The 24,871-nt window shown below is 46.0% G+C and overlaps 1 protein-coding gene across 1 annotated transcript in view; it reads left to right on the top strand.

The window, feature by feature from the left end:
• Positions 1-24,871, top strand: part of LOC147451110 (P-loop containing nucleoside triphosphate hydrolases superfamily protein) — a 59,360-nt gene that overhangs the window by 20,497 nt on the left and 13,992 nt on the right. Inside the window, exons 2-8 of the mRNA XM_086520077.1 lie at positions 18,685-18,918; positions 18,996-19,256; positions 19,332-19,411; positions 19,490-19,595; positions 19,780-19,893; positions 19,996-20,094; positions 20,177-20,266. Of these exons, the coding sequence (XP_086376203.1) occupies positions 18,685-18,918; positions 18,996-19,256; positions 19,332-19,411; positions 19,490-19,595; positions 19,780-19,893; positions 19,996-20,094; positions 20,177-20,266 (984 nt within the window). The remainder of the gene's footprint in view (positions 1-18,684; positions 18,919-18,995; positions 19,257-19,331; positions 19,412-19,489; positions 19,596-19,779; positions 19,894-19,995; positions 20,095-20,176; positions 20,267-24,871) is intronic.

Here is a 24,871-nt window from a genome sequence, read left to right as displayed (position 1 = left end):
ACTAATGTGGAGTCTAGTCTTCTCACGGAAGAGATTAATCGAAAGAATAATGCAGGTAGTAAGTCTTCTAGTGCAATGGTTGTCAGAGGCAGGAATATGGACAAGTATAAGTCCAACAGGGGTAAATCTAGAAGCAAGTCCCATGCAGGCACAAGTAAAAAGGATGTGGAATGTTTTCATTGTGGTAGAAAAGGCCATTTCAAAAAGGATTGCTACAAGTGGAAAAGGGAAAATGAAGATGGTAAGAAGAAAGACCATGATGCTAAGGACAAGCCTAAGTCCAATGTCAAGATTGAGGAGTTAAATGCAACAAAGGGAGAGTGTAGCTCTCAAGATGACCATGTATGTGCTCCGACTAGTGCTACTAGTGAAGAGCTTGGTGATGTGTTGCTCGCATCCTATTTTGATGATGCTTTTCTTCTCACTCATGAGAGTAGTATGCCTATGGATTGGGTCATTGACAGTGGTGCTTCTTTTCATGTTACGCCTCATAGGTCGTGGTTTCATGAATATGATGCTTCGAGCACAGGTACTGTCAGGATTGCCGATGGGCGTTCTATGCAGATTCATGGCATTGGGGATATTCATTTGGCTATGCCAAACTCTACTACGTTTGTCTTGCAGGGTGTGCGTCATATGCCGGCTCTTGCAAAAAGCTTGATTAGTGTGGGGCAGTTGGATTCACTTGGTTTCAATGTATCTTTTGGTGACGGAGGTTGGAAGCTCATCAAGGGCAGCCTTGTTTTGGTTAAAGGTGCTAAGAGGAATACGTTGTATTCCCTTTCTGTAGCTAGTGTGGCTGATCACATTGTGGGGATCACTGAGCAACCTCCTGCTTCTTTATGGCATCAACGTTTGGGGCATATGTCACTGAAAGGTTTGAAGTTGTTGGCACATGCGGATTACATTCCCGTTTCAGATTTTGGTGGTTTTGAGTTTTGTGAGCATTGCCGACATGCTCGGTCTTCTCATAAGAAGAGTGTTCCACACAGATCTTTGGAAAAGCTAGCTTTGGTGCATAGTGATGTATGTGGGCCGATGCCCAATGCTTCTCTTGGAGGTGCTATGTACTTTGTTACGTTCATTGATGATGCTAGCAAGAAGGTATGGGCATACCCCATTCGTAAGAAGGATATGATGGTGTTTGATATATTTAAGCAATGGTTGGCTCTTGTTGAGAACCAATCAGGTTGTAAGTTGAAGTGCTTACGTACGGACAATGGGGGTGAATTTATGTCTCATGCTTTCACTACATTATGTGTTGAGAAGGGTATACAGCGTGAGCTTAGTGCTCCCTATACACCTCCTCAAAATGGTGTGGCAGAGCGCATGAACAGGACTATACAGGAGAAAGTCCGTAGTATGCTTTCTATGGCTGGTTTGTCAGATGGATTTTGGGTTGAAGCAGTTGCCACTTCTGTGCATTTGATAAATCGTTCACCTAGTGTTCCTTTGGGCTTCAAAGTGCCTGAAGAGGTATGGACAGGTTTGCCACCTTCGTATGGTCACCTTCGTGTTTTTGGCTGTGAAGCTTATGTTCATGTACCTAAGGCAAAACGCAGCAAATTGGATCCAAAGAGCAAGAGATGTATCTTCTTGGGTTATGGTAGCTCTGGTGAGATGGGTTATCGATTGTGGGATCCTATTGACAGGAAGATTGTGCGCAGCCATGATGTTGTTTTTCATGAGGACTCTATGTATAGAGCATCACCGCGAATGGTTGAGGTTCGGCGTGTGATATTTGAGGAGGATGGTCATCGTTATGATCGTCCCATGGCTGCTCGTGGGCAGCCCATTGACCCTCAGGTGGGAGATCAACCCTTGTTGGGAGATCATGTAGATGTGGGACAGCCAGATGCACCTCCTGCACAGTTTTTGAGGCGTTCAGAGCGGCGTGCAAGACAGCCTCAGCGTTTTGTGCCTTCTATGGATTATGTATTGTTGACTGATTGCGGGGAGCCATCATGTTATGATGAGGCCATGTCTAGTGTTAACAAGCTCAAGTGGGAGCAGGCTATGTAGTCAGAGATGGATTCGTTGATCCAAAATGATACGTGGGAGCTTACTCCTTTGCCAAAGGGTAAGAAGGCACTACTATGCAAGTGGGTTTACAAGATAAAATTATGTTCAATGGATGCAAAGCCTAGGTACAAAGCAAGGCTTGTGGCTAAAGGATTCAAGCAACAGAAGGGCATTGATTTTGATGAGATCTTCTCCCCAGTGGTGAAGATGTCTACTTTGCGTATGTTGTTTGCTTTGGTAGCTACAGAAGACATGGAGTTGAAGCAAATGGATGTGAAAATAGCTTTCTTACATCCGGACTTGCACGAGGATTTGTACATGGAGAAACCAAGTGGGTTTGTTATTCATGGTTCAAAGAAGATGGTATGCCGGCTTCTTAAGACCTTGTATGGGCTGAAGCAATCACCTCGTGAATGGTATCGTAAGTTTGATGCATTCATGAGTTCATTGGGTTACGTACGCAGTTATGAGAATCCATGCCTCTATACTCGCAAGGCTGCAGATGGTAGTCTTATTGTTTTGGTTTTGTATGTGGATGACATGCTGATCGTAGGGAAGTGTATTTCTAATGTGGATGCCTTGAAACATAGGCTACATGAGACCTTTGCCATGAAGGATCTTGGGGATGCCAGTCATATTTTGGGTATGCGGATCACTCGTGATCGTTCTCGCAAGGTGCTCTTTCTTAGTCAGAAAGAGTACATTGACAGGGTGCTTGAACGTTTTCATATGGAAGGGGGGAAGGCCATTAGTACCCCGTTGCCTCCATATGTAAAACTCAGCCATGATGACTGCCCTCAGACAGATTTGGAGACTGCAGAGATGTCTCAGATTCCCTATGCGTCAGCTGTTGGTTCCTTGATGTATGCCATGGTGGCTACGCGTCCAGATCTTGCTCATGCAGTTGGTGTGGTTAGCAGGTACATGTCTAACCCAGGCAAGCGTCATTGGGATGCAGTGAGAGGTATTCTCAGATACTTGAGAGGGACTTCAAAGTTGTCCCTATGTTATGGTGAGAAGGATATGTCTGTTTGCGGATATATAGATTCAGACTATGCAGGGTCAGTGGACTCGAGGAAGTCTACTAGTGGCTATGTGTTCACAGTTGCAAGTGGACCGGTTTCGTGGGCATCACGTTTACAGCCATGCGTTGCTTTGAGCACTACAGAGGCTGAATATATGGCTGCCAAGGAGGCCATATGGCTCTCACGACTAGTGGGAGATCTTGGTATGGCTGGTGATGCTCCGATGCTACATTGTGATAGCCAGAGTGCCATAGCGTTGGCACGGAATCCTGTCTTCCATGCGAAGACAAAGCACATTGAGGTGAGGTATCACTTCATAGAGAGGTGCTAGAGGACAAGCGCATAGAGCTTGTCAAGGTACACACTGACGATAACCCTGCTGACCTACTCACGAAGTCGTTAGCCTCACAGTGGTTTGCACACTGCAGATCGTTGATGGGTATGGCTTGACTTCTTTTGCTGTACTTTGGCCACTTTAAAGGCACACTACCTTTAAGTGGGAGATTGTTGGGTTAAAGGCTCGTGTGCCCGGCTGCCTGTTGTTCAGCCGCCCATGTACAACCATTCTTTTACTCATTCATAAGAACTATACTCATAACTACACATTGTAGTGTGAGTACCGCCCCGCCACACACTGTGTCTATCTCCTTCTTCGTGCTGGCTCTCTGTGTGTGTGCTCTCCGATCCCAACACTTCCTGGAGAAGGTGCAGAGTTTGGAGTACCGGCTTGTACTGTGTTGATGCAATATAAAGAAATACCGAAAGGGGCGCCAAGGTTTGGGGCCAATACTCTGTGGGGGTGGAAATCCGCCACTCCGTGTCGTGTGTCGTCGTTCTCTCAGTTCAGTTGTTAATGAAGTGCTAAAAGTCTGTTCAGTCTGTTCTTTTCTATTGGCACGTGGTGCCCATCTTGTGACAGTGGTATCAGAGCATCGGGCGTGTGCTTTTCTGAAAGCATACCGGTCCTACAAAAGAGCAGACAGAGCTATTGGAATTTTATTTGAGGTATCTTCGGCCTCCGACCCCGGGCTTATTAGCCACTCCCACCCTTCATCGCTCACCGGCGTGCTCCCGTCTTCATCGCTGTGTCCTATAGGGCATAAGCCATAAAGAACCCAAGACTTGGGATTCATGGATTCGGCAGAATATTTGCAGTTTCTGCTCAACGAGCTTCATGACATGCTTTTGCGGCATCCTCAACAGAATCTTCCGATGCTGCAAAGTTTTTAACAATTTTTGAGCTACATGTTACCCCCTCTGATGCCCAAGGTTGTACCTCCTCCTCCGCCACCAGAAAGTACGAGAGCTTCCAACCGCAACCTTCTCAACCGTCTGTTCCAATCGGGGGAGTCTTCAGGAATATGGTGCAGCCAACTGACCCTGATCTAGTGCAACCGCCTTTGTTACCGCCATTGCCCCCACCGCCACCACCACCGCCACCAGGCTACAATGGTTGGAGCCCATATGGATACCCTTATTATCCATACCGAGGATATGCGCCTAACCAACCCAAAGATTTCAAAGATGGTGGCATGACAGTCAAATTTTTCACTTTTTCCGGGGTGAAAGATCGCAAGAAAGCATTGCAGGTTCTATAGCAATTCGACAACATCTATGCTTTGGGGAACTATACAGAAGAATCCAAGATTTCTCGAGTAGCGGGATTTCTTAAAGATAATGCTATGCAATGGTGGAGTTCAATCGCGACACAACCGCATGCTCCAAGGACCTGGCAAGCTTTCAAGACAGTTTTTGCACGTAGTTATATGACTTTGATGTTTGAAGTCCGGATTTTGGCAGTGTCGGGCAACTTGAAAATGCTTGCCACCGAAACCATGGACGACTATAACCAAAGGTTTCTCAACGTGTACCTTCCAGTGTCCTCCTTTAAGTTCATTCCCTTGGAGGACCAGTGCGAGCGCTACACCATTGGACTACCATCACCATTGCAGGAATATTGTCTCTCCAAGCAAGTCTCTACCATGCAAGAGCTTATGGACCATGCCGCGGTGGCTACAAGCTCATGAAAGGAAAGTTGGAGTTTACCACAGAAGAACCTCCGTGTTGGAATTAGGGTTGCAGAGAAACACACACAGCTTGGAGAAGACGAAGGAAGCTCAAGGCACACAATAGAGAGTGTGTTACTTAGTGTGCAATGGAAAGATAGATAGCCCTAGAGTGATGGGCGTATATACAATGCACGGGGGAAAAAACCTCCTAAAGAGGGAAAAAATGCCCCGGCGGTCCTAGTGTGTTCACACACATCACTACCGCATGTATATGGTAACAAATCCCCCCTGGAGTGATGCGGTGAACGAGAGCTGGCACATGAGTAAAGGGAAGTGCCATGCCCTGAGGACAGGATCAGTCCACAAAGGGGAGTAAGCCCAAAGCTTTGCGGAAAGCTTCAAGCTTCTCACGAGACAATGCCTTTGTGAAAAGATCTGCAAGGTTGTCCTGTGTTGGCACATAAGCCAAGATGATCTCTCCTGCTGAGAGCCTCTCCCTGACATAGTGGTAATGCACCTCAATGTGCTTTGTGCGAGCATGAAAAACTGGGTTCCTCGCAACTGCCAATGCGCTCTGACTGTCAGTGTAGATAGTGTTGGCAGTGTCCTGTCCAACACCCAAGTCAGCCATAAGGCGTCTGAGTCATACACACTCAACCGTAGCTGTGAAGACTGCCCTGTACTCAGCCTCACAACTCGAAGTGGCCACAGTAGGTTGCTTCTTGCTCAACCATGATATACATGAACTGCCAAGCATGAAACAAAAACCACTTGTGGACACTCGCGTGTCAAAACAACCAGCCCAATCTGAGTCCGAAAAAGCATGTAAGTCTGGCGGCAATGATCCCCCCTTGGGATAAAACAAGCCAAGATGTAAAGTGCCACTAAGGTAGCGGAAAATCCTCTTGACAGCCTGCCAATGCTTAGACCCTGGGCTATGCATAAATCTGCTGACCTGACTGCAAACTGAATATCTGGCCTCGTGTTGCATACATAAATGAGGCAGCCAACAACAGTTTGGTAAAGAGTGACATCAGCAGGATCGCCAGCATCATGTAGACTCAACTTCAAACCTGTTTCCATGGGAGTGGCAATAGGTTTGCAATCCTCAAGTCCAAACTTACATAGCAATGTCTCTATGTAACTTTTCTGACACAAGGCAATACCACCATCACACTGCTTAAACTGTATACCCAAGTAATGATGCAACAGCCCCAAATCTTTCATCTTGAAAGTAGCATTCAAATCAGCCTTAAATTCAGCAATATGTCTCTCATTTGGTCCAGTGATCAGCAAATCATCCACATAAAGAACCACAATGAGAAATACATCATCCTCACGCTTTACATACAATGTGCTTTCTGTTGGACTGTTACGAAAGCCTCGTTTAACCAAATGAGTGTCAGCTTTCTCATACCAAGCACGAGGAGATTGCTTCAACCCATACAAAGCCTTCTTACATTTGCACACTTTGTCCTCTTGTCCTTTTATGACAAAACCGCGAGGCTGCGTTACATAAACTTCCTCAAATATGTCACCATTCAAGAAAGCAGTAACAATGTCTGATTGATGTACATCCCAACCAAAATGAGCTGCCAATGCACATAGAAAATGCACAGTAGTCATACGACAAGTGGGAGCAAAAGTCTCTTCATAATCTATGCCTTTTTGTTGTGCATAACCCTTTGCAACAAGTCGAGCCTTATGGCGATCGATCTCACCATTCGGCTTGCGTTTGAACTTGTAAACCCACTTCGTACCAATGGCCTTTTTGCCAGGAGGCAAATCACATAAAGTCCATGTGTCATTCTCTATAAGTGCATCATATTCTGATTTCATGGCAGCAATCCAATTTTCTGAATTCTGTGCTTCATCAAAAGACAGAGGCTCCTCAACATCATGTAAACTAGACATAGCCAAAGCATAACAATCTGATGCATAAGATGCATGGCGAGAGCCTGAACGAGCACGACTAGATAAAGGTGCATCCAATTTACTGTCACGCAAAGTGTGCACCAGCCATTTTGGCATACCTCTAGCCTGCTCATTTTCAACCCTTTCCTCATCAAGTACATCATGTACATCTGCATCAGTAATAGGCTTTTCTAAAACATTTTCAAAAACCCCCATAGGCTGTACATTTGCCTCATTGGAACTTACATTCGTATTTCCACCACTGAAAAGAGGCAACAAAGTGTCATAAATGTCCTGTGAGCTTACATTACTGTCTCTAGTACATGACAGCAAGGGCTGAACAGAATCTTCCACAAACACTACATCCCGTGAAACCAGAATACGTTTTGTTTGCGGATGATACAACCTGTAACCTTTGCTTTCAGCACTATAACCAACAAAAATACATTTGACAGCCTTATCATCCAATTTTCTGCGCTGCACTTGTGGCACCAAAGCATATGCCAAACAGCCAAAAACACGCATGTGCTCAATAGAAGGCTTTCTATCATGCCATGCTTCATATGGAGTAATAGACTGCAAAGCTTTCGTAGGACACCTGTTAAGTACATAAGTGGCACACATGATGGCCTCAAGCCAAAAAGAATGCGGCAAAGCTTGACTTTTGACCATACATCGTGCCATTTCCGTTAGTGACCTGTTTTTCCTCTCAGCAACACCATTTTGCTGAGGTGTATAAGGCACTGTACATTGGTGTTTTATCCCACGACTAGCCAGAAATGCATTAAATTCATGAGACATATACTCCCCCCCTCGATCGGAACGAAGGGTGCCCATAGTACATTTTGAGACATTTTCAGCCATAGCCAAAAATTGTTTGAAGCACATAAAAACTTCGGACTTCGCTTTAAGCGGAAATACCCATGCATGCCTGGAGTAATCATCAATGAAAGTCACGAAGTACAGGTAATTGCCCAAGGACGGAGTTTGCATGGGCCCACAAACATCACTATGCACCAGCTGCAACCTGCATGTGGCCCTAACTGAACCATCCTTTGGAAACTTAGAACGCTGCATTTTACCCAGAATACAGCCTTCACAAACATGTTTGACAGGTGCTTCAAGAGGCGGCAAAGAAGCAACCATATCAGATTTCTGCAAACGCAGCAAACTGGCAAAATTCAGATGACCAAAATGTGCATGCCAAAGTTTTGCATCTGAAATAGCCCTTGAATCTGCAACAGCATTTGCAAAATTTTGTCCACACTTGTCATACAAAGTGAGCTATACAGCCCACGGCACAAAAGCCCAGATGCAACAATTTCATCACCAAAACTGAGATCATGAACTGTACATCTGTCATCCACAAATTTGACTACAAGTCCAAGTCTAGCAAGTGCGGATACAGACAAGAGATTCTTCTTGATCCCAGGTACATAAAGTGCATCAACAAGTGTGAAGGAACTGCCATTAGCAGCAGTGAGCACAATCTTTCCAACTCCTTGAACTGGATAAGAGGCGTTGTTGGCACAAGTGACTGAATTCCCATGGGGACAGACTCGAGAGAGGTAAACAATTCACGATGTGAGGTAATGTGCTTTGTAGCACCACTGTCGAAATACCACACATGTGAATCTGCAGCAACTGACAAGCATGCATCATGGACAGCAGGATTGTAAGTGCACTCTGCGCTAAAAGCCCATTCTGCATCAACATCAGCATCACAATCTCCTTTCACAGAAGACTCAACAATGGCTGCATTTGTAGTGGACCAGCATTTGCAGTGGAACCACCCTCTTTCTTCTTAGCCTCTTTGGCCTTCAACTTAGGACACGACTTGATCAAGTGATCATTGGCTTTACAATAATGGCAACGCATCTTCTTTTTTCCCTTATCACCAGAATTGCCAGACGAAGTGCTGCCAGCAGAAGCATTAGGAACAGAATTTTTGCCACTCGCAGCAGAACCATAAGAAGTGGCTGCATTACTGTTACCACCCTTTCTTTGAGAAGCAATAAAAGCCTGTTCAACTGCACGCTGCCTAGTCCTGTTTTTTCTAGAAAGTGACTCTTGCAACAGCAATGTGCATAATGCATCAAACTTGACAACTTCAGGATTTCCTTGGGTCATCAGTCTCCAAGTACTAGCAAAAGTCTGGTAGGAATCTGGTAAGGCATCAAGAACAGTCTGCACAAGGGAACTGTCCGAAATGACTTCACCTGCAGAAATGAGTTGCTCATTGATATCCTTGACACTAGCAAGGAAAGTGTCCATATCATCTTCCTCATGCATAATCTTCGACTCTAGCTCTTTACGCAGCAAAGTAATTTTAGCCTCATTGCGGCTTGCATAAAGACCTGCTAGAATATCCCAAGCCTGTTTTGCAGATTTTGCTGAACGGATGTGAGGAATAATGGTGCGCTTCACAGACAACGCAATCAATGCATGAGCCTGCGCATCCTTAACATCCCAACGAGCTTGTTCTGCCGTAGGCAAAACAACTCTAACAGCTGCAATCCTTGCAGCAAGACCTGCAACATCCTCAATATCGCCTACATCTTCAGAACCAGGACGTACATCAATGCCCTGCACAATGTTCCAGACACCTTTTGACACAAGAACATGTTGCATCATATAAGCCCACATAGGGTAGTTGTCCCCATCCAACCTGTCCTCAGCAGCAAACATCTTGAACACATCTGTGTTGTTGTTGTCAACCATGGTAAATGCTGCACCTGATGTGAAAACTGCCCGAAAATAGGAGAAATGGAGCGGGAACAACTTGTGCTATATAGCACAAACCGTAGAAGACTATAAGGCACCTGTTATGCAGAAAACGGCACTGACAGAAAATCTGCACAAAATGACGAAATAGCCTGTGCAGTACTGCCCGTAGTGGAAACGGAGGCCGAAATGAGCCCAAATCAAAATTCTGAGCAGACCAAGCTCTTTGAGCTTACCCAAAATATTTGTCGACCTGCGAACGCTCGCCAAAGCTCACTGAAATCGGAGAAAGTGAGCAGGCGTGTGCTGGAGCAGCTGGCGACGAAGCCCGGGAGGACGTGACTTGCTCTGATACCAATTGTTGGAATTAGGGTTGCAGAGAAACACACACGGCTTGGAGAAGACGAAGGAAGCTCAAGGCACACAATAGAGAGTGTGTTACTTAGTGTGCAATGGAAAGATAGATAGCCCTAAAGTGATGGGCGTATATACAATGCACGGGGGAAAAAACCTCCTAAAGAGGGAAAAAATGCCCCGGCGGTCCTAGTGTGTTCACACACATCACTACCACATGTATATGGTAACACTCCGGCCACTAACCAAAACTCTCGGCAACAACGAACAAATTCTCGGGAATCCCGTGAAAACCAACCTCAATGGCCTCGTCTGACACAACGTCAACGAGACGCTTTGTTACAACTTACAAGAAGGCCGATGCTTCGAATGTTTCCAAACAGGGCATACGTTCAATACATGTCCTGAGCGAGCCTCAACATCCTCAGTGCAACCTTCTGCTCCCACGTCAGACAGATCCCCGGGGCCAGCTCCGGCCAAGAAGGCTAGACCTGCTATTGGACTAGGACCCGATATTTATGGTATACACCTCGAGAGTTTTAATGAATTATGTAGAGCTTATGGAAAAAGTCAACGGCTTGAAAGCCCTTTTTTGCTTTGATCCCGTAGCTATGGAGAACTTCATCCATCCAGAATTCTTGAAGCAGATGCACTTTGATTATGATGCAGAGGGTGGAGAAATTGAAGCTGAGCTAGCCACGGGGCAAACTCAGAAAGTGGTACCGCTCATTGGTGCACTTCCAGTGACTATACAGGATTATCATGGAAAAGCCGATTTCCACATTATCATGCAACTACTCTAAGTGCCTCGACATGCACGGCCTGCACACAGGCTCACAAAGGTGCCATAACACTTCCTAGGGCCAGTAAATTAATCCACATTGTAGATGTTGGTCAAATGGTAGTCTTCAATGATGGTCAGGAGACCGATAGGGACGCCATGGAAGCATCTCCTAAAATTTAGGGAACTGCTATTTTTGACCGGAAAATGTGTTTGCGTCACTAGCTCTGGAATGACAAGGGGAACATTTTATTGCTCTGTTGCCAAGTCAACTGACGCACCAGTTGAGATATTTTTAGCAGGGAAAGCCCAAACTCGGAAACTGGGCGATGTGTCAGCCTGTGAGCGATTCTGCCACTCTGGGAGGCAAAAACGAGCTGCATATCAACAAAGGGGGCGCCATTTTCAGCCTCAGGTGGATTGTAGTAGGTACAGAAGCTATGGAATGCTTACCTTGCCCTCTATGCACAGTATGGTGACGGGAGTGATGCCCCGCACGCTACATACTGCTCTCTTTCTCCCCTACGTATAGTACGTTATGCCCCACTAGTGGGCTTCTCATTTGACCTATGTACAGTTCTGGGGGTTTATGCGCGTTTGCCAAGGCAAGAGCCTTCTGAACAGGAACCGGATTAGCTAATTGCTAATCCCCCACAGGTACGCACAGTTCCATCACGAAAGATTGCGAGTTTGGAGAGTTTTCTCGCGTGAAAACTCGTCCAATTCACAGGGGAACTGTCCCATTGCATGCGGGAGCCCTTGGGACACGCGTAGGCGTGTTTGCTCCGCTAAAAACGATCCGAAACAGGGAATTACAGCCTGCTGTGTTTTTCTGCAGGTTTAGGGTTTCGCACCGAAACTGCAAGGGAACATCGGGGGAGCCTCGTGAGAGCCTTGGGATGCGTGTACAGGCTTTTGGGCTCCCGGCAGTGAAAAACAGAGAATTACAGCCCGCTGAATTTCTGTGACTGCTCACCAGAAAGCTTCCAGATATCGAGGGAATCCGTCCTAGACAGGTGTTTTTGACCTACAGGGGTTTTTGCGCCGTTATGCTGTTGAAATCCGGTCAAAAACCTGCGTTTTCAGCCCTCGCCAGGTTTGGACAGCGTTGTGAAAGCTTGTGCTAAGTGGTCGGATCGTCTACCTTAATTTGAATAAAGAAATACCGAAAGGGGCGCTAGTCTTTGGGGCCTACAGGGTGTCGGTCTCGTGTGCGCAGTGACATTCTAGTCGCTGGACGCAACTGTGTTCTCTTCCCTTCTCAGTGCTCTGTGTAAAGTTAACAGGTAATTGAAATAGTACCGCCCTCTACGTTGTACGGGCCGGTTATAGAGTGACGAGGTAGTGGTTGAGTAGCTTCATACCGTAGACCGTTTGTCTCGGGGGAGTGCTCAACGGCGTTGTTTGTTGTGTCTTGTAACATGCATATGTAAGCATTTGTGTTGCATTGTGATGTGCCAATTATTGAATATTCCTAATTGGATGAGATTGCCTGGGTATGTAATTTTAGTGCATCAAAATACCTGTGGAAGATTAGTACGGTCTGGGTGTGATGGCTAATATTACTACGCTGGAATATCAAGAGTTGTGATTTGGACGAAAGGAGGCTAACTCTTTGATCAAAAGAGCGAAAGGAGAAGCTAACTCCTTAACAAAAAGAGCGAACTGATTGTCCCTCGGAAATTTTTGAGGTAACTTGAGTTGTTTTGCAGATATGCTGTAATCGCGGACGATTACTCTCTTTCAAGAAGGGGATATGTAACAAATAGTTGACGTGTCAAAGTCTTGAAGAATGGAGTCAACTTGCAGATGCCGGCCAAGGGGCCTAAACCCTAAGAAGAACAAGTAACAAAAGAAGAAGTCCTACCAACTTATGGGGACCCCGTCCGATGGGGCTCCAAGTGACATAAAAGGATATAAAGCAAGACTCACACCCACACACACACACACACACACACACACACACACACACAAGAAATTGCGTAGTTGTTGATGACGTGGCAGATTTTCGAAAACTGCGCTGGTTGATGACGTGGCAAGCTCTACGGATTTTCGCGTTTTGCGTTGGCTGATGACGTGGCAGGTTATACGGATTTCCGTAAATTACGCTGGCAGCTTTTTGGCATTGCTTTTGGACAAGGAGCTTTTGAGTTAAAAGGCTTTTCATGAAAAACTTCTTTTGGGGCCTAGGGCCTTTATATATGAGGCTAGGGCTCATTCTTTGGCATGCTTCCTGGAGAAGGTGCAGAGTCTGGAGTACGGGCTTGTACTGTGTTGATGCAATATAAAGAAATACCGAAAGGGGCTCCAAGGTTTGGGGCCAATACTCTTTGGGGGTGGAATTCCACCACTCCGTGTCGCGTGTTGTCGCTCTCTCTTAGTTCAATTGTTAATGAAGTGCTAAAAGTTTGTTCAGTCTGTTCTTTTCTATTGGCACGTGGTACCCATCTTGTGACAGAACTTGCAAAAACTTGGCGATAGAACCATGAAACCGGTCTGTAGCCCTACTAAAGGGCGGTAAACTTTAACTTTCGCCGGTAAATAAACAGTATAACTTTCCCTGTACTGCATGACACAAAGGAACTTCACAAATAAATCCGTAACAAGAATTCACCACTTAAAAACAACTCACAACTTGGTAGCTAGAGCGCTCCAAGTAGACAACGACACCTTATAGGCCCCAAAGACTGGCACCCTTTTTCGGTATTTCTTATGAATAAACGACCGGAACACTTTCACCTAACTCTCACCAAGCTGTCCAAACGTGTCAAGGGATGTAATTGTAGGTTTTCAACCAGCATAACGACGCCAAAACCCCTATAGATCAAAAGTACATGTCTAGGACGGTTTCCCTTGCACTTTAAGAGCTTTCTGGTGAGCTGCAAGTCATTTTCAGCATGCTGTAATTTTCCTGTTTTGATCACTGTTAGGTGCCCAAAGCCTTGTATAAGCACCCCAAGGCTTTCCCGAGGCTCCCTTGTTGTTATCTTGCAGTTTAGGTGCAAAACCCTAAACCTGCAAAGAAACACAGCAGGCTGTAATTTTCTTGTTTTGGATCATGGAAATTGGAAAACGCTGATGCTAATGCTGAGACTGGAATTGGAAATGCTGGTGTGGAGGCTTGAAAAACGCTGATGTAGAGGCTTAAAAAATGCTGATGAGAGGCTGAAAATGCTGGGGTTCTGAACTTCCGTTGGTACTGAGTACTGCGGGTGCTACTTGCTGGTACTTCCTTCTTCTGCTTCTTGCCTTTCCAAGCACCTGCCATGGCTGCCTAAATAGCCCCAATAAGCTGGGTCGAGTAGCCTTCTCTTCAGCCCCAGGATCTTGACAAAACATGCCTTAAAGTCACTCATTATTAATGCTTAAGAGGCGGTTCACACGCTCACATGCCTATATGTCAAAATGATTGTACTATGCAAGAGAGGGTATGCAAGTATGACCTGCTTGAACATGCACGTCTTGCTAGAGGCTCACAAAGTGCCAAGCTAGGTCCTAAGCTAGACTACGGCTGACGCTAGACTGTAGCAGTAGCTTCTCCACGTAGCGCAAGTGCAGTGCGCATGTGACATCCCCCTTGTTAAAGGTGAGGCACAACTGCCGAACTTCTACCTGTGGATACTCTTTGTCGTGCTAATGCTGAATGCTTCTCATGCTTGTGGATGCAGAAGCCGATGAAAAATCCTCCAAACTTGTGGATAGTGCGGATGTAGGTACTGCTGCGATGTAAACACCGACCAATCGAGCTACTAGGTAGCCTTACTATTGTCACAAAATACTAGCCTTGATGCTGACTCTACCTTGCGAGCAAGTACTATCACTCGAATAGCCCTGTCGTGAAAATATTGCGGGTGAAGATGAAAGGTAAGGGTGCTCGGAGGTAAGCGTTGCTTGTTGAGGGAAGTGGATGTACGCTACATGCGAATTGTTAGATTTACTCCACTCTGCTGCTTCACACAGGTCTAGGGCATACATGTACGGCTAGTACGTCTCCTGGCTGGCCACCCATAGTCTAGGTTGTACCTGGTCCGAGCGCCCGAGTTTGGGGCATGCTGCCCACCTTGTCCGGGCGCCCTTACATATATTTCTTTTTCTTGTTGGGTTGTAGGGGATTTTTTATTTGGCATTGCCCTACCTCCCCTTGGGCACCTATTTATGGGGCCTGGGGGTACCCACTTCTATCATCTGATCATTGTATTGGGTCTTCTGCTCATGGTAGTCATGGGGGGCTGATCGCTTCCTCTTCACCATATCTTCCGTTTGTGGTCTCTCTCTCTCTCTCTCTCTCTCTCTCTCTCTCTCTCTCTCTCTCTCTCTCTCTCTCTCTCTCTCTCTCTCTCTCACGCTTCCGCGCACGCGTACTCTCACATGGTATCAACAACTTTAGACTCTCTATGATCCAAGGCGCATCTCCGCATCAGATACTCCTCCCAAGATCAGATCCCTCTCTTCTATTTGTGTTTTCAACCAGATCTGGCGTTTTTTGTCAGGCTGCAAGCGTTTGCCAGCAGAGGACGGGAGAGCGCTATGCCCATTCCGATCTCGCTTTCCCACACGGCTTCGCATCCGGTGCATTGCCGTCGACAATCCTCCTCAGATCTACATATTTCAGCCATATACACCTGCTGTTTTCTCTGTTGTGACATTGATAACCCACCCTCCCTACACCCTCTGCACCGCTCCGGACCTCGCCGGGAGCGTACGAGCACTCTGAAAGTCGCTGGACAGCAGCGTTTTCATCACCTTGTAGTTGCGTTTTTGGGTGGACAGCAGCCACATGGCTTGTGTTTTTTAGAGAGGATAAAGTTACCTCTTGCCAGGACACCATCCGGTGGTGGTCCGTGCGGTCTCTTAGTGAATGTTGCAATACATGGTATCTTCGACATCGGCTTGATCATCTACGGGTGTACGATTCTTGGGAGATCCATTCATTCCAGCCATCATTCGGCAGTTGTGCACTCCAGAGGGGGTGGTGACTTGTGGTTTGCTATGGACACACCTATGCACTCATCAGAGGAGCTCACACAAGATATGGCCATGCTCATGGCATATGGGATTTCGACATTCCCAGAGAAGACATCATCATCTTGGGTGGACAGACACTTACCTTTTGACCTCGACACGTCTTATCACTTGCTTACACATGAGCATCTACATGGACTTAGGGAGAGGATCTCTTCTTGGACAAGTTCATAGCTTGGATCTACAGACTGGAGTGGGACTTCAATGCTTTGGACTCTCTTGGAGAGTTTACCCGCGAGATGCGGGAGATCAGGCATCTTGCGACTACACACCCGGAGCTTGGCTTGGATGGTAGTGCAGTTGCTCTTCTACACTCCTGATCCTTTGGATTGCTACCTTCAGAGTTGCTTACACTCACCCTCGGTAACTTTGCAATAGACTTATCCACGGACCTGGGGCAGTAGGCCACTCCCAGCTCATTCACATTGAGAGCCACCCCGAGTTGCGGTTTGGTGGCATTGTTGGCGCGGATTCTATTTTGGTTGACACCGAAGGATTGGACCCCGACCTGGGCTGTAGGCCACTCCCAACTCATTAACATTGAGAGCCACATCGAGTTGCAGTTTGATGGCATTGTTGGCGCGGATTCTGTTTTGGTTGACACTGAAGGATTGGAGGCAGGAGATACAGGCAAGACGACACAGACAGATTGGTCTGGCCTTTCCTCTTCTTAGAGGATCTTCACAACGCAGACTTCTCAGTCTGGGTTCCCTTCTTCATACAGGATGATTACGGTGCAGATAGCCTGGTCTGACCACACCTCTTCTTAGAGGCCCTTCACAGCACAGACTATTGAGTCTGGCTTTCCCCTCATCTTGGATTACCCTACCTACTGAAAGGACACGATCCGGTGGTGGTCCGTGCCGTCTAACGGTGACTGCTGCAGCTTACGGTAGCTTCTACAGTGCAGACTGTTTAGTCTGGCTTTCCTTGTTTCAGAGGACTTTTGCGGCGCAGATTGCTTCATCTGGCCTTCCTAGAGTTTTACACAACTTAAGCCACTTGGCCACACAGGGTTGCAGGTTTATGCATCGACAGGCTTCCGTGCATTTTTATGACGATTCCTAGGCTTTCCCATTTTCTCGAGACGGTTTGACTATAGACACCACAGATCCTCTTGGGCAGGACACTTGCAGGTCTATTGGCACTTCTTTTACGACAAGGAGTTGTTTTCACACTCAGCTCGAGATCTTCACGCAGTATCTTCACCTTGTATCGGCGGAGTACAACAATTTTCTACACTGCTTGTGACGACACTTTACCATGGAGATCTCTTGGAAGTTGGGACACCCCAGACTGCTGCTACACTTGCGGAGTTCGCTGGAGTATTGTCTTTCAGTGGACATTGCAGCAGACATCTTCATCATTTGTCTCACATCTTCGGCTTCATGCGGTTTGTTCAACATTCGGTGTTGAGAGGGGGTGTTAGATTTACATCACTTTGCTACTTCATAGAGGTCTAGGGCATACATGTACGACTAGTATGTCTCCGGGCTGGCCACCCATAGTCTAGGTTGTACATGGTCCGGGCGCCCGAGTTTGGGGCCGGCCGCCCACCTTGTCTGGGCGCCCTCATATATATTTCTTTTTCTTGTTGGGTCGTGGGGGATTTTTATCTAGCATTGCCCTACCTCCCCTTGGGCACCTATTTATGGGGCCAGGGGGGTACCCACTTCCATCTTCTGATCATTGTATTGGGTCTTCTGCTCATGGTAGTCATGGGGGGACTGATTGCCCCCTCTTCACCATATCTTGCGTTTGTGGTCTATTGTTTCTCTTTCCTCTCCTCTCTTACGCTTCCGCACACGCGCTCTTACACGAATGCGAATGCGAATGTAGAAGAGGGTTAGGGATCCTTGCTCCAACTCCTTTCATATCCGCATAGGAGGCAAGCAAATCTTGGTACTCAAGATCTGAATTTTCGCGTACCTGATGTCGATCTTCATTCAAAGACATGGCGATGAAGACGATGTGTGCCCGATGCGCGATGGACTAAGGGTGGGAATGGCTAATAAGTCTAGGATGGCGCCACGAAGATTCTTTGAGAACAAAAACTGAGAGAGGTTATTTGGGTTCTTGGCGGTTCTTCCCTTGAGTTCGCGAAGCCGAAGCATGACAAAGCTTTGATACCAATGTCAGGTGCAGCGGAAGCTGAGAACCCCAGCGTTTTCGGCCTCCACATCAGCGTTTTTCAAGCCTCCACACCAACATCAGCGTTTTCCAGTTTCCAGCATTCCGTCGTCACTGATTTCGGCCAAGTCCACTAGCATCGTTGCAGTACTAAGTACCTACAGCAAGTACCAAGCATCAGTATCAAGTACCATCAGTACCAAGCATCAAGTTCCCGTCAGCATCTCAGCATCTAGGATCATTGTAACAGCATCTTGGCATCTAGGATCATTGTAACGGCCTTGATAGACAATGCATTAGTCCTAGTCAAAATAGGATGGTGGCAGTCATTGAGTGCATCATCAATATGGTTGTATGTCGCCTTTTGGATAGCAACATGTCAATACTCTGCCTTTTTGTGGGATGTGATGTATTGTGCTTGATTGATGATCTGACGTGTTTAATGTTTGAGAGTTCCTTTGGTTGTGTCTGACGACTGCTGATTGGTGAAAGCCGGCTTGATATAGCGGCTTTTGGAAAAAAATGAATAATTGCAAATTAAATTTTATGGAATCATCCGCTAATTTCTCAGAGGATTAGTTTCGCTTCATTTATTATCTTTTTTTTTGAATTGTAACTTGTATCCAAGTAGGTTAGGATGTATTGGGGGTTGTGTCAGGCAACTTTTGAGGGGGAGCTATTGACCATTCCCTGCCTCGTACAGGTAGGTGCTGTGATAATTTCACCGACACGTGAGTTGGCTTCTCAAATCTATCATGTTGCAGAGCCCCTTGTCAGGACATTGCCCAACATCAGAGCCATGCTTCTTGTAGGAGGAACAAATGTTACTGCTGATGCGAAGAATGTGAATGAAACTGGTGTAAACATTATTATTGGTACGCCTGGGCGTATACACGACATAATTGCCCGCGCTTCTTTAGATTTTAAACAGCTGGAGGTAAGCTTTGTTGCTACCTTGATTCTCCTGAATGGGCTGAACATTCACAGATGCCTCGACTTGGGTAATTAAAACAGGTTCTCATCCTCGACGAAGCTGATCGCTTGTTAGACATGGGGTTTCAGCTGCAGTTAACTTCCATTATCTCTCATTTGCCCAAACAGCGTAGGACAGGCCTTTTTTCAGCAACACAAACAGAAGCAGTAGGAGAGCTTGCGAAAGCAGGACTGCGAAATCCAATTCGTGTTGAGGTCAAGACAGAAGTGAAGTCTCTGTCGGAAACAAATGCTGATCAAGGATTTGCTTGCTCGAAGACACCTTCAAGTCTAACTATAAAAGTATTGATATTTATTTAAGAAAGAGTATTCCACATCAGCAAAGGTATTTGATAGACAGTCAGTGAACTTTTGCAGTTTTTGGAGTGCGAAGGAAATGAGAAACCGACCCAACTTGCACAGTTCTTACAAGATTATTCCGATGCCAAGACAATCGTGTAAGCTGTTTCTTAGCTTCTTTTGATGCATTTTTTTGCTTGAGTTTAGCAGCAGTTAAAATATCTGTGCTGCCGCAGATACTTTATGACTTGTGCTTGTGTGGATTACTGGGGAACTGTACTTCCAACTTTGAAATGTTTGAAGAATGTTTCAATGATATCTCTTCATGGAAAAATGCAGCAGGTAATTCTAGTGGGTTGGCGTGCTACACTGCTGGTGTGTATGCCATACGCATGGTAAAGATGTGCTTGCGTGCTGTTTTGTGTGTGTGAGTGTGGGGTTGCAAGCTCATACACTTCCTTGCACATGGCCATGCACTTAGATATACACCAGGCAAATTTGTTTTCTGACATGGTGGTGGTTGTAGTCAGTGCGAGAGAAAGCCCTAGCTCAATTCACAAGCATGCAAGCTGGAGTTTTGCTTTGTACAGATGTGGCTGCACGTGGACTTGACATTCCAAACGTTGACTGGATTTTACAGGCAGGAAAATTCTGTCCTTTTCTGTTGGTCATTTTCAAGGTTCCTACTACGTAAATCTAAAGACTGGGTTAGTCTTATTTATCATCGTCATATTCAATGCAGTACGATCCTCCTCAAGATCCCAATGTGTTTGTACACAGGGTGGGTCGCACAGCACGAATGGGTCGATCAGGCAATGCTCTTGTTTTCCTTCTACCCAAGGTCCTTGCTATTGCCCTCATGAGTACTGCAAACAATGGTCCATATGTAGTCTGATTGTTCACAAGATGGTTACTGTGGACAGGAGGATGCCTACATCGAGTTTTTGAAGATAAGACGGGTTCCTATTGATCAAAGAGAGAAGTTTTCCGCAGCTCAAAATGTTGTTCCATTGGTGAGGCAGATAAGCTAAGCTTTCATTGAGTCTTTCATATTTCAAAGTTGTTTTACTACATAGTGTTGTTTCATTGAATGCAACACGAGTATTAGCAAAGCATGCTTAAACTCACCAAATTATTGGCCAGTTGCATCTTTAGAATGACATATAGTTGATAACATTGGATACATGAATACACACACGGTGGCAACATGGGTAGATGAATGCTAGAGATGTGAACCTGTTTACTACCTTATTACCTTGACAGGGGAGATACTCTAGGATCACAAGGCTTTATATGTAGTCCGTGTGTCATAAGCCTTGCTGGTGCACAAATTTATTTCGAAACAATCATTTGGTGTGTTGCCAATCGTGAAGTGCCTCTCCCTGCTTTCTTGTCAAAATATATATGCATGCGAGCATGTACACTACACTCAGGTACTTTCGTGTTGCTGTCAAACCAAAAGCCTTTCTTGAAGTCTTTTTCATCCTTACTGCGTTACATCCTGATCCTTATGGACAAAGCATAGCATTAAAGGCTTACTATTTTCCATATTGGTAGGTTGGTCAGGGTATATTAATTAAAAAGACCTGGAAAGCAAGGAATGAATGAGCTTTTATCGATGGGCATAGCCTTTTTTTGAAGTTAAAGTTCCTAGACTTACTTATCGTTCATTTATGGCATGCACACTCTCTCATGATTCAATATGGGGCTGTAGAAAACAAAATTGCATTCATGAAGATGGAAGGGGCCTATCTGGTAGCCCCATATAATTGGATGCTGACCTCAGAAAAGTGAAGGTAGCTCAAGCTATGTAAGTCAAGAAAGGCCTTCAAGAGATAGAGTGTGCAGCGGAAGAGAAACCCGAACACGGGGACAAGAGAGAGAACTCTAGAGGCAGAATGATACAAGATGGCCAGAGAGTGGACTGAGGCGGCACTGATATAGCGAGCCAACTTTGGGTTGGAGAAAATACCCGACACAAAAAATCTACGAACTCAAAAAAAACACACAAAAAATGATGACGTGGCATACTCAATTGAAAGAGAAAATGACCGAGTGGACAAGAGAAACTGGACCAACCAACTTAAAGAACTTTCGAGCACCGGCCAAGGGGCCTAACCCTAAAATATCCCAAAGCTTGAAGTGTGAGGCTGGTTTCCGTAAAACGCGCTGACATGCTGACGTGGAAGTCTGTACGGATGATGACGCGGCAGGACACGGATTTTCCATGAATTGCGTTGAGGTTGCCATGTGGCAGGCTATGGATTTTCACAAATTATGCTGGCTGTTTTTCGTAGTTTCCTCTCTAGCTTTTGGTGAGCAGATGCTTTTGGGGTTTAATGCTTTTGAGAGAAGTGCTTTGGGGCTCTCCTTTTGGGCATCCCTTCTAATTTTAAAAGGACCCCAAGGCTCATCTGGACGAAGAGTCTGAGAGCAGAGAACCCTCGGGAGTTGTACTTTGCAATGAGCAATAATAAAGAAATACCGGAAGGGGCGCTAGTCTTGGTGGCCAGTGTGTCTGGGCGTGGAACTCCGCTGTGCCGTGTCGACTCCCTCCCTCTCTCTCGTCAAAGTTTAGTGATTTTGCAATTTTTGTTTCGTGTGTTGCTATTGATTCTCGCTTAGAGTGTCCAAGCTTGTAATAGTGGTATCAGAGCTCATACAGATTCTTCTTCTACGGAGTATTCGATCTCTTTCTGCAACACACATGGGTTCTCGCTGAGAATTTGACAGAGAAAACATCTCTTAGCGGGGAGGCGAAGAAAAGTTGAAATCCGGCACGGGACTGAAGGAAACAGTGAAGATTTGGGCAAATTTTTGGCGAGGAAGTTAGCCAAAGTAGAGTGGAAACGTCAACTGCAAGTTTACATGTATGTGAAAAGATTGATCAAGTACTCCAGAGACCCAAGATTTGCGAAACACGTAAAGAATTACCCGATTGATGAGATTCACTCGAGATGGCATGAGACCATAGACCCTTCTCTTGGTCAGGAAGAAGGCTGAAAGGATAGACAAGTGCAAAAAAGCGAAAACTGTACTCACAGAAAGAGCTGGAGAGAGCTCTTGAAAAGAAGATGAACTAGATAATGAAGGGCTTGAAGCACTATCGCAAGAAGAGAGAATCGGCAGATTTTCCCGGTTATTTGTGTTGGAAGTCGACTTTTGAGGTGGCAAGCATATCCAAGAAGCGTGTTTGTTCCGAGGATGACCCGGAATTTTCTTCATCTTTGAGAGAGTTACGATAATTCGTCGTCCTCTCGTTCGAGTGAGGATGAGAAAAGGCGGAAGAAGCGGAGAAAAATCAAGAAAAGCAGATTTGTGAAAAAGTCTAGAAGGTATGGAAGGCCATCTAACAATTAAGAGGAGGAGAGCTCTTCCTCTTCTAATAGTGAATAGATGAGCAAGAAGACCAAGGAGTTCAAGGAAGGGGGTCAAGTCGTCAGGTTTGACACGTGTTCAGGCTACCAAGACACCCATCGAACCCTGTGTTTATACAGCAGTTTGATCTCGCCTTCTAAGGAGGTCGATTCTCGGAACACTCCAAGGGGTGACATCTTACTTGAAAGGAAATGCACAGATCTGGTGGTCTACTCTGTTGTTACGCAGAGAAGCACCTACGACGAGTCACAACTTTATAAGTTGGTGGGTACTAGGAAATTAAACCAGAGAGGCAAAATGGACACATGGTAGTAGGAAAGCAGTCTGCAAGCCAACACAGACTCCCAGAAGTCTCTCCTAGCTAGGAGGGCCCAAAGAAGAGAGAGGAGGCCGATTTTCAGTTTTCAAGTTGATTTTCAGGTTTTGAAGCTTTAATGGAAAGCTTGCCTTCTCTCTTGTCTCATGTAGCGCGATGATTTTCTCTCGTTAATGCCGCACTAGTTGGGCTACTCAGATGATCATGTACAATTCTGTGGGTTTTATGCGTGTTTGCAAGGCAAGAGCCTTCTGAACTGGAATTGGATTAGCTAATCCCCCATAGGTACGCACAGTTCCATTGCGAAAGATTGCGAATCTAGTCAGTTTTCTCGCGTGAAAACTCGTTTAAATCATAGGGGGACTGTCCCATTGTGAGTGGAGCTCTTGGGACACGCGTAGATGTGTTCGCTCCACTCAAAACGATCCAAGATAGAGAATTGTAGCCTGCTGTGTTTTTCTGTAGGTTTAGGGTTTTGCACCTAAACTGCAAATTAACACCAGGGAAGCCTTCGGGGAGACCTTGGGATGGTCATACAAGAGTTTGGGCACATGTCAATGGCCAAACATTAAATTACAGCATGCTGAATTTCGACTACAGCTCATTGGAAAGCTTCTAAAATGCAAGGGAATTTGTCCTAGAGGTGTACTTTTGACCTACAGGGGTTTTGGCGCCGTTATGTTGCCGAAGCTAGATCGGAAACCTACGATTTCAGCCCTTGACAGGTTTGGACAGCTTGGTGAAAGTTTGATCTAAGTGTTCAGATCGTCTATTTTCAATTGAATAAGAAATACCGAAAGGGGCCTTTGGGATTTACAGGGTGTTGGTCTTTGTGTGCATAGTGACGATCTAGTCGCTGGACGCATCTGTGCTCTCTTTTGTTCTCAGTGCTCTGTGTAAATTTAACAGGTAATTGAATTAGTACCGCCCTCTTCTGCATACTGGCCGGTTATACCATGTCAACACCCAAAAACGTGCTGTGAATTGCACTGTTTTTCCACTCTGATTCCCGTGTTGTTGGGCTCTTATTTGGATCCAACTTGCGGGTCTAGTCTTCAAGCCCAAACTGACCAAGGCTCACTTCTATGGGAAAAAGTGATTTAATCCCGGGGATGGAACCATGAACCGGCCTGTTCAATCCAAAAAGGGCGGTAGACCTTAAGACTTCAACCTTATTTGCTTTCACCCATTTAATTTGTCGCCCACTTTACCTGTACTTTCAAGACACAACAAAGGGGAAAGGGATACAGGTTGCTAGACTGCACCTGTATGAGAAGACCGACACCAGATTGGCCCCTAGTTAGGCGTCCCTTTCGGTATTTCTTTATTCTTTAAAAGAGGGAATAAACGCTGTGGTTCCCTACAAGCTGCCCCACACAGTCTTGGCTGAATTTCAACTGTTCTGGCCCGATTTCGGCAGCATAACTGTACTAGGACCCTTCATAGTCAGTATCCCCACACATTGGATGACTTTCCCGACGCATTCGGACACTTTACAAAACCTGGCGAGAATCTGCAGCACGCTGAATTCTCTGTTTTCTGCCCCGAAAATGCGCCAGATCATGTGTACAGCGGTCCCCTCGCGTCCCCCAACCTCCTGGGGGTATTAGGGTCCGTTTAGGGCCAAAACCCTAAACCTGCAAAAATACACAGCAGGCTGTAATTCACTGTTTCGGGCTCCATTTTGCGTCCGGTCGCATCCGTAGCAAGTCCTCGAGCTCCCGAACCTGTAGGGCTACTTGCCTTTTGATTCGGACAAGATTTCGCACGTGAAACCTCTCCGAATCACCTATACCTGTGGGGGATTAGCCGCTAGCTAATCTAGTACCTGTGCAAGAGGCTCTTGCCTCGGCAATCGCGCATGAACCCACACAACTGTACATTGGTCAATTGAAAAGCCCACTAGAGGGGCATAACATACTGC

This window comes from Adiantum capillus-veneris, chromosome 9 (genome assembly GCF_014529385.1).
Source record: "Adiantum capillus-veneris isolate H3 chromosome 9, ASM1452938v2, whole genome shotgun sequence".
NCBI classification, from domain to species: Eukaryota; Viridiplantae; Streptophyta; class Polypodiopsida; order Polypodiales; family Pteridaceae; genus Adiantum; species Adiantum capillus-veneris.
The sequence above is the reverse complement of the archived record's forward strand: the minus strand, read 5'-3'. Positions and strand labels throughout refer to the sequence as shown.